This window comes from Theropithecus gelada, chromosome 9 (genome assembly GCF_003255815.1).
Source record: "Theropithecus gelada isolate Dixy chromosome 9, Tgel_1.0, whole genome shotgun sequence".
In the NCBI taxonomy this organism is placed as follows: Eukaryota; Metazoa; Chordata; class Mammalia; order Primates; family Cercopithecidae; genus Theropithecus; species Theropithecus gelada.
Genome location: NC_037677.1, coordinates 124617063 through 124627380, shown reverse-complemented (window position 1 = coordinate 124627380; position 10318 = coordinate 124617063). Strand labels below are relative to the sequence as shown.

At 47.2% G+C, this 10318-nt stretch overlaps 1 protein-coding gene across 7 annotated transcripts in view; it reads right to left on the bottom strand.

Annotated features, from left to right (window-relative positions):
• Positions 1-351: 351 nt before the first annotated feature.
• Positions 352-10318, bottom strand: part of PTPRE (protein tyrosine phosphatase, receptor type E) — a 180599-nt gene continuing 170632 nt past the window's right edge. For 6 of the 7 annotated variants that reach the window (XM_025397040.1, XM_025397038.1, XM_025397039.1 and 3 more), the window contains 3 exons: positions 9660-9826; positions 7761-7896; positions 352-3356 (listed from right to left, as the gene is read on the bottom strand). In XM_025397040.1, coding sequence (XP_025252825.1) covers positions 3282-3356; positions 7761-7896; positions 9660-9826 — 378 coding nt within the window. In that variant the 3' untranslated portion in view covers positions 352-3281. The remainder of the gene's footprint in view (positions 3357-7760; positions 7897-9659; positions 9827-10318) is intronic. The other variant, XM_025397042.1, reaches the window with a different exon arrangement.

The following is a 10318-nucleotide window of genomic DNA, read 5'->3' as shown; positions in this document are numbered from 1 at the left end:
TCTCAGGCAGTTCTATTTGGTTCATTGGCCCCTGGTGAATGCCCAGTTGGTGACTTTCTTTATGCCTCTTCCATACTTCCTTTTCCTTGGATCCCTCTGCCCCTCCCCACTGTGTCCAGCTGTGCCTGCACCTTCATATGTTCAGGTCTGCTTACCCCAGGGGAAGGGCCAAGACCACATCCACAGCAGAGTGGACGCTGCTTGTCTAGGATGGGACATTGGGACCCACAGACTCATAGGGAGAAACCAGTAACAAAAGGGCCCACAACAGCAAACTCCATCTTATAGCAGGCAATTTTTTTTTTTTTGCACAGGAATAAAAGTAAGAGATCTGAAGGAAAAGACACAGGCTGGTAGTCAAAGTAAAGGTTTATCCTTGCATCAGAATGGTTTAAATCTTGCAATTTGCATATACAAAGAATTCAGCAACATTCACTGGCATTATAATCAGAGCAAGATCAAATTATAAATGTAATCAAAGAAAATATGATAGTTGAAACTGTAATAACATACATATATTATAAAGATTGCACATAAATTAAACACAACTTGGTTAAACAAACAAACGAAAAAGTATCCGTAATCATACACTTAAAAGAATAACATGGGTATGTCTCCAAATGCTGAAACACAGGTGTCAGGCTCATTTTAAAAAGTGTTTAAAAACACGTAAAAATACCTTTTGAAACACCGGTATGCATTCTTCACTCGTATAGCACATGGAGAGAAACCATAAAGGCAGTCACACAGTGACCAGATCACACACAGATCAGAATGGTCGTCTTCTAATCACTATTTGGCATTTGAACCCAACTGCATGCAACAAAGGAAAATGTGAAAGGAACAACGGTGTCGGCACTGGGCTGTTCGGGGCTGTTTTGTTATGTACAATGGACTTTCTTTGACCGAAGGAAAGAAGAGATGAACTTTCCAGGTTGCACGGAGAAGATACTGAGTCCCCCAGGGGTTGATTCCCCCAGTGTGAGTTGCCCTAAGGCCCAGGAGATTGTGTGAACTGGGACCTTGGTAGAGGCCATGAGACTGTAATGACTTCCCCTCTAAAGGGGAATGCTGCCCCGGACAGCGGAAGGGAGAGTCCTTTGTCCCGGGGAAAGTGGCTTCTCCTTTGTTCCTGGAATGGAAAAGGTTTGGGAACAGGCAGAACCCCTGCAGCGGACACCTGGGGTTGGTCTAAGGGGACAGATAAAACGTGAGCAGGGCCCTTTCCTGAGGGCACCCTGAAAAGGTCTACCTTAAAGGTACTTCTTGATACAAGAGATGCCGGTTAGACCATTAAAGGGCTTCAAGGATTCTGACAGAGGGCTCCTAGACATGAACCAAAGCCTGTGCCCCTCTACTTTGACTTCAAACTCAAATAAATGACCAGAGAAATGTCACCTTCATTGTAGCAAGCTGGCTCTGTTTCTAGGTTCAGGTGCTGAACAGAAACTTACTTCCCTCTCTTCTCCTTCAGTCAAAAAAAGGCTTTGGGTTTGGAATTTTAACGATGAAAACAAAAGGGACCTGGTGAACCTCAAAAAGCTCCATTTTCCTCTTCCACCGCGATGCTGAATCATTGTACAGAGAAGGAGAGAAGAGCACATTCAGCAGTGTGCAGCCCGGGCGTGCAGCTGGTGAGGATGGCGGTCACGAAGTGCGCTTTCGTCCTTCCAGCTGGGCACCAAGTCTTGCCCTTGGATGGGGCTCGGAGCCATGGAGTGGGCGAGAAGCTTGATTCCCTGTGAGCCTATTATGGAACAATAATGTGTCCTGGGTTGCATTTGCACACACCATCAATGAATAGGGACGAACACTGCAACACGAGGGTGCGATCAGTTATCAGTGAAAATGTCAAATAAGGCCTTTATATAGCTTTTAGGAAACAAAAAACGTACCAAAAATGCACGTGTTAAATGCTTTTAGTAGTAAGGTAGGCCAGATATCTCTTTGTTTATATTGTGCTCATCTGCTAGGTACCTAATGGCCATAGAAAGATAACTGCTATAAAATTCAATGTTGGTACATTCACACCCATTCTTTTTTTTTCCCCCATCAGCCAATCTTATCTGGCAATGGGATCGTTACTGTTATCCAGGGTCAATGGTCTCAGTAGTATTTCCATTCAAAAATAATTTAGCTTTTAGATTAAGGATTTCTCTTTTTCTTTTATTAAACAGTGAAAGGTGGGACTTTAAAAAAATGGTATAAATCTAGATTTTAGGGATTCTTTTCTTACAAACAATCTTAGCTTTTTACAAGAAATGTTTAAATACCAAAATGTTGCTCAGAAAATTTAAAGTTTAATTGCCTGTGGTTATTCTACTGTTTCTATCCCAATGTGTGCTCGTCTGTATTACGTGTGTAAGATGCTCAGTTCATCTGAACGTTTGGATGGGACATTTCGTGTTGAGCCTCCAGGCATAGCACTGGAGCAGCACAGGCTGCTGTGGCAGAATGGGAGGGGAGAATGGGAGAGGCAGCTGGTTTGATTTTCTGAGGGTTGTCTGGGCCAGACAGGCAGCCGGACAGCAGGTGGTGCTTCGGGGTGCAACTCTGATGGCTGGTTTTGTTGTACCCAAGGCCACGGGTCCATGGGACCACCCGGCATTTACATCTCTTCTCATCCAGCCAAGATGGTGTAGACACAGTCTTGATGGTGTAGACACAGCATTTTTAAATATTACTTATAGTCGCCGGCTACTCTAGTGTGTTTTAGACCTGGATTCAGGTTGTAAAGATTTTTTCATCTTTAAAATGTAAAGATAAACCACATGGGCCGGAACTGAGAACTTTACAGAAGTCCCCATTTACATTGTATCATCACGAACAGGTTGCCTTCCAAAAATGCTGCTGTTCGGGGTTGTGAAATCAGTGTTAGGAAAGTGCATTTTTAACTGACTTCTGAGTCCTCAACTGTTTTCTTAATATGAGCTTTGTGTTTAGTATCTTGCGGGGGCACACTTCGCATATTAAGATTACAACATTTAAAGGTGTTGAATGTGTGAAATTAAACCATATGAATCTAATGAAAAATTAATATATTTACTAATATTAGCAGAAATATATATTTTATGAGATATTATTTGACCTTAATACATTATTCCAATTTTTAAAAAGCATATTTAAGATTTAACAACTTTATAGCAGGTGGCCTTTAAGGCATAACAAAATATATACAAAGAAATTAGGGAAGATATTAATGTCAACTATGAAATAAATTAACATGATTTTTACAAAATATACTGACCATTAAATTAAAAAATATTTTAAGGCAGGAATCTTCATTTGAAATTAGCATAATCAGAAAATATATCAATAAAATCTTGTACCACTTTGTAGCAGAATTCATACTGTTCCTGAAAAGACAAACAAGGACACATTAAAATGTTATTCCCAAAAATATATTTGATTTAATCAGGAGAGATAGTCAAAAACAAGACATCAATAAGTGTGACTATTCATTAAAATACCATATACCTTTATGCACATCATAATTGGTTTTTAGGCACATACAGAATTCCAAATAAAGCTATGTTCCTACATCGAATGTGTCAGTTAGTATATTAACATTTCAAGTTAGTGTATTTAATGGACTGAGTAAAATGTCTGTAGCTTTCACATTGAAACTGGAAAACAACTATTTTTGAATTGAAAAAAAAAAAAGAACCAGGCCAGGTGCAATGACTCAACGTCTGTAATATTAGCACTTTCAGAGCCTGAGGCAGGAGGATCACTTGAGCCCAGGAGTTTCAGACCAGCCTGGGCAACATGGTGAAACCCCATCTCTATCAAAAAAGATAGAAAAATTAGCTGGGCATAGTGGTGCACACCCGTAGTCCCAGCTACTCGGGAAGCCGAGATGGGAGGATTCCTTGAGCCCAGGAGGCAGATTGCGGTGAGCCAAGATTGTGCCACTGCACCTCTGCACTCCAGCCTAAGTAACAGAGTGAGACCCTGTCTCAAAAAAAGAGAGAGAAAGAGAAAAAAAAAAAAAAAAAAAAAATCAGAGTACTAACATTGCCAGATAAATTTCATAAAGTAAGAAAGTAATCTATAAAAGTTAAATAAAATGCACATCTAGATTATTTTAAAGCCTAAATTTACTATACAAGAAGGACATTGTTTTATATATAGGCTGGTCCTCCCAGACCCCTGGGTGAGATATTTGAGCTTGGGGCTGGGATAGGGGCTTGGGAAACTGGAGAGGCCAAGAGCTGTCCTCAGCACCTCCCTGCTTCTTTCCAACACATTCGACTTGGGCTCTTCTCAGCACACGGTGAACAAATATCTAAATGCTTTTGGATGGAAAGACACCAAACAGCTAGCTTAGCCCTTCCTGAGTCCCGGTCTGGCCAGGATGGGAAGGAGCTGGGTTTTCCAGAGAAGGAAAAGGTGAGCCTGAAACTTTGCTCCTAAATTTGCATGAAGTTGTTGGAGGAGCCAAGACCAGATTGTAGGGTCCTCGCTTCTGGCTCCTAAGACACGCAGCTGATCACCCAGCCTTCAGAAGGAAAAGGAATTGAATTCCTAGAAGGAATTCTCAATAAATATACAGGCTCTCTTTAAAGAGGCAAACAGCTTAAAGCAACATCGACTTTTCCAACTTAAAGCAACATCAACCGAATATCAACTTAAAACAACATCGACTGAATATCAAAGCTGGCTCAGTCTGGGATGGAAATGGAGATGATCACTAATTACTCTGTTTTCATAGCAAACACAGCAGCTAACTGCTGACCATCCCATGTTGTCTTGAGTACAAGTGACTGGGGCCAGTGATGGACGAAGTGTACTTTGGAGTGTGCTGGGATGATACAAGCCACACCTCAGGTCACAGACAGACATTTCTGGTCAAGCCACAGACTCCAGGAAAACAGATGTACTTGTGGCCTTTGGAATGTCAGTTCCAACCAAAGCCTACCTAGGATGCTGGAAGCAAGTCTTCCCTGAGTGCTCAGCAATTGGAAACTGGTTCTGGGGCCACTGTGCCCATCTGCAGGGCTAAATCAACCTGCATGTCAGCCATCATCTCTTTATTCAAAGATGTTTTTGCGCCTGTGTTTTTTTTGCCAAAATATCCCTGCCAAATGTGAGGTCTGGCAGCATAGAGTACTAGTTAAGCCCTTCCCTTCTGGAGTCAGATAGAGTTTGAATCTCATTCTGACACTTAATACTTGAAAATCTTGGGCAGGCTTCTCAACCGTCCTAACTGGAGGTGCCTGCAGAACACTCCTTGTGAACAGAAGCAGGCACAAGGGCAAGCAGCTGGTGAAGATGAAATGAGAAAGACGTCTGTAAGGCACCTGGTTGCACTGCGCCCAACACCTGACGGTTATTTAGTGACTCACTTCTCCCTCATTCGTTTGCTGATTCACCACTTGCTCTGGAGCCCTCACCATGGGCTGGGCATTGGACTAGACCCTGACTCTAAAAGTCAGGTTGCAAAGTGCTCTGTCAAGCTGTTACCAGGCAAGAGAGCACGGGTGACAGCCACACAACATCTGAGGGCAGCTTCCCAGTCAGGGAGCATGGAGGGGCAAGCTGGGGTCAGGAAGAGCAGAGCTGAGACGGGAGGACACCTGGAGGCTAGATGGTCTCGAAAATAGAATATATTGACCAGACCAGGCAGATTAATGAGAGCTGTGAGTCCCCAAAAAGACTAGGGAAACGCTGTATACTGCTGCTTAGAGAAATGGTCTTTGCTACAGGTCGTTGGGCACGTCCCAGAGGCCAGGCACTAGTAGAGCCCCTGATGTACTTAAAGCAAATTTCACACAGTGATTCTAACACACCACCTAACCATTCTAACACACCATCACCCCTATTTTCCACAGAAAGGAACTGAAGCCCAGAAAGTGGAAGGAGCTTGTCCAAGTTCACAGAGCCCCGAGGGAGTCCAGCTGTGAATCTGGAGGACAGTGGAAGCCGAATCTCTGCAGGGACACCTGCTGTCTCTTTCATACTGAGGTGGCTGGGCAGGCAGGACGAAAGCCACTTGCACTGCCTGGGGAATCCTGCATAAAATTAACAACAGGAAAGAAACCAGAGAGTCTGGCTCATAGTTTCAAAACTGGATTTCTTTTTGAGGGGTTCTTGTTAAGTCTTTTTTATTTAATTAATTTATTTTTTTTATTTTTTTTGAGATGGAGTCTCACTCTGCTGCCCAGGCTGGAGTGCAGTGGCACGATCTTGGCTCACTGCAACCTCTACCACCCTGGCTCAAGCAGTTCTCCTGCCTCAGCCTCCTAAGTAGCTGGAGTTACATGCATGTGCCACCATGCCCAGCTAATTTTTGTATGTTTAGTACAGACAGGGTTTCACCATGTTGCCCAGGCTGGTCTCGAACTCTGAGATCAAGTGATCCGCCCTCCTCGGCCTCCCAAAGTTCTGGGATTATGGGCGTGAGCCACTGCACCGGGACTCCTGTTAAGTGTTTATTACTATTGTTATTTTGATTTAAAACCTCTCTTGGGCATGGTCTGTCACTTTGTCCACTTGCAAAACTGTTGTAGTTTGTGTATTTCTGCAGCGTGGACTATCAGAGGCAGGCATGACCTCCAGGAGGCATGAATCAGGCCTCCAGCCTCTTCCCAGAGCCCTCAAGGACTGGCAGTGCTGGGGCCAGGGCTCCGGGACCAGCAGGAGAGCCCTAGGTGCCTTGCTTCTCCCATCTTTTTCAGCCACCCAGGTATCCATCCCGGCACAGACGGCAGAGACTTAGGAGGGAGAGGGACCCAGGAGGCATCCAGCTTTCTAGTCCACTGGCTCTCAAACCTGTATTCATTTTGAGACCACATTGTAGGGGGTGTCTTTCAATATAGGGATCCCACCCCCAGAGATTCCACCTAATTGGTTTGAGGGCGGCTTGGGCAATGGAAGATGGTAAACGTGCCCAGGTGGGTCTCCTGTGCAGTCAGGGTGGAGAACTGCGCTCTAGCCCAATCGGGGTGTGGATGGACAGACCCGCCCTCAGCTCAGGTGTCCTCACTCCCGCTGTGCTTTGCTGTGAGGCGGGTGTGGAAGGGCCTCCTTCCCTCCTCTCTATGCACAGGGGCTTGGGTGAGCCAGGATTGTTAGCGTGGAGAGTGAGCAGGCAGGGAGGACAAGTCTGAAGTGGGAAGCTTTGGGGAAAAGGATGCGTTGTACAAGGCTTTAAAATTGTACTCGCTGGGTGAGTGGCAGGAACTATAGTCGTATTTGGTGAGGAGGAATCGCTTCTGAAAACCAGAAAGCAGGAGTCCTTGAAATGAAAGCGAATGTACGGGGAAAAGTATTCATACATTAGAGGGATTCCTGCAGCCCCTGGACAGTATCTGAGGTTGAGTGAGACCCAGGCAGGGAAAATAAGCCACATGGACGAGTATAACATTGAAATGAGAGGTACCAGGATTTTAAATTTCAGTGCTGCTTCTGAACTTGATAAGAGTATGTTTTTCAGTGCACATAGGAATCTCGCAGAATGGTTCACTTTGACACGAAAGCTCCTATCCTCAGTGCGTCTCTCCAAGTGGTCTCAGACATTGAAACTGGTGGACAGGCCCCTCCTCCTGGGTCTTGCCCAGAAGACACCCAAGTTAGAGAACCCAAGGAAGGAGGGCTCTGCAGAGGTTTACTGCGAAACATTGCAGCTGGCCCTTTTCCCTGGGAATTTTACCTTCCCACCTCCCCCATGTACTTAAGGTCCTTTAATGAAACATGTATCAAATACAACATGAAATAATTCTCCACTCTTCTGGTAACATCCTTATTCAGATTCTTACCAGGGTTTGCACCATATGTGGTCTCTGAAGTCGTAAACTCTTCACAGCTTGAAATACATCTAAAAGTCCCTCGGCTTTTACTCGCTCCAAAATGTTGCTGAGAGCTATGAATGTACCTGTTCGCCCAGCTCCGGCACTGCAGAGAAAAAGTGCTTAATGCAGATCATCCGACTTGCACTTGGGGATGAGAAACAGAGAGCTGACAACCAACCCCTGCATATCAGCACTGAAGCAACAATCGCTGAAAATGATCTCAGTTTGACTGAATTTTTTTTAGATCATTTGTATGTAGCTTAGCTTCTGAGCAAGATTTAGCAAACGTAAAATTCCTAAAACACCTCCCTAATTACAGTAGACCAATATTTTATAAAATGAGTCAGGACCAGTGACAAGTTTTTAAGCAAGTGTCACCATTTCCCCTCTTCCTTGTGTAGAGCAATGGTTCTCAAAGTGTGGTCCCTGGACCAGCAGCATGCTTGGCACCTGGGAACTTGTCAGAAATGCAAACCCTCCCAGCTCAGGTCTAGGGAGGAGGTAATCCTGGCATACCCCCTCCTTACTGTGCTGGGGGTGTCGGTGATGCTGAAAGGGAGGGGCAGTTTAAGGACATTCACAAGCAGAAACAGTCAACTGACACTTCCCAGCAAGGCCGATTTGAGTCACCTCCATTTACCATGGTCATTTGCTGACAAACCCCACAAGAGCAGAGCCCAGGCCCTGGTAGGAGAGCCCGGGTGTACTGGGCTGGAGGAGGTGGGGTGGACCGGCCTCTTCCAGCAGGTCTTCCGGAGATGCCTGGCTGCCCTCCATGCTCCATAATCTCACGCGTGGGCTTATTCCAAGGCCTCTGACCTGCCGCAATGATCAGTCCCACATCTGCCTTCCCACAGGTGGGATCTTGTTCACCTCTGCATCTCTTGTGCCCCATGGAACTCATTTCGAGTTTATCCTAAATGACTACTTGGAAGGCGCCAGGAAAACCAAAAACCGAGGTGTGTGCTCCACCTACTGGCCAGGCCAGGAGCGCACCCCGGCGAGGTCCAGGCAGGGAGAGAGCTCTGCCAGCTATAAGGGGTGGGACAGTGGGTGGGGGTGAAAGGCAGTCACAAAGGGTGGGCACCACTGGTATGAGACAAGAAATGGAACTGCAGTTTTAGGAGCACATTAGCACCACCTAAGGATAGAACACCCCAAGCTCCTGCTTGGAAGAACCTTGCCAGGTGTCAAGGTCCCTGCCAGCAGAAGTGTACAGCAGGATCAGAACCACAGAGGCACAGAAGGCAGGCGAGTGGGCGGCCCGTGGGCTTGGCCAGATTTGTGCATCTGCCCTCGGGAATGCTGTGTTTCACGCCTTCATCTGCGGATTAAGTGGTGTCCCACGTGCCCCGGGTGTCCCTCTGCCTTTGGGCCTGACTTGGGAGCCAGGCTGAGGCTACAGGACCAGCGTGGCTACAGTCCCAGCTGGGACTCCTCATATGGCCAGGAATCCCAGCCAACGGGAGAGGGCGGGTGTAGGCACAGCAGCCCAGCCAGGCAGTCTCTCAAAACCTGCCCAGGAACTTGAAGTCCGGGAGTGTGCTCCTCCGAGCTCTGCCTGGCAATTTTTGATGACTTCAAAAGCACATGGAAATGTGTGTTTGAGTGGTTTCCCAACTCCTCCCTCCGAAGTGCATTCTGCATGTATGTTAAGATGACATGTATGCATCTTATGTATGATACGATGACATGTATGTACTTAAGTGAAGCCGTGTGTGCGTGTGTGTAAGGAGAGGTAGAGAGGAGACTCTAGGGAATACCATGGCCGGGGCAGCGACAAGGCTCTGCTGCCCCCAGCTGCGGGTACTGGGGACATGCAGCCTGTGTCCACCCCACCTGGGGGGCTTCGGGCTGGGGGCTCACCTGCAGTGCACGGTGATGGGGTGGTTGCCCGTCTGCTGCTGCTGCTTCTGCACGGCTGCGATGAGGTCGATCATGCCTTTGCCCTCGGCGGGAATCCCGATCTCAGGCCAGCCGTGGAAGTGAAACTGGCGCACTACTCGGACCTGCTCCTCCTGGCGGGCCTGGGGCTGCAGGGAGGAGAGGGGGTCTCAGCGCTGCCTGCTTGCTGGGGAACAGGCCCCAGCCCCACCTGCCCTCTCACGGAGTGGCCAAGGCTGGGAGCCCTCCCTGAGCCTTCTGTGCTGCCAGCGTCCCCACCGAGGCAGCCTGAAGGAGAAGGCTGAAAACTGCTTGCCCTAAAGAAGAAGGCAAGTGGTTGGCCGTGCTTCCTTCTGCGAGGTGGAGCAAGCCGCCCAGAGCACATCCCCTGGAGCCCTTCGAGGACCGCCCAACCCCTACGGGATCCTCGGCAGCTCTGCTGGAGAGAAGGGAATCACTTTCTCAAGAAGGTAGGGTCCAGCCTTTCCCTTCAAAGCTCAAAGGAACAGCATCTGAGTCTGGCGGCCGGGGTGGCTCTGTGGCTGGCATGGAGGAGACAGTGCAGGTGCATTTTGTGGTACTGACCGTTTGGAGCTCAGCATCAAGTCTTGTGCACAAGTGAGTCATCCTACCCATGGCTG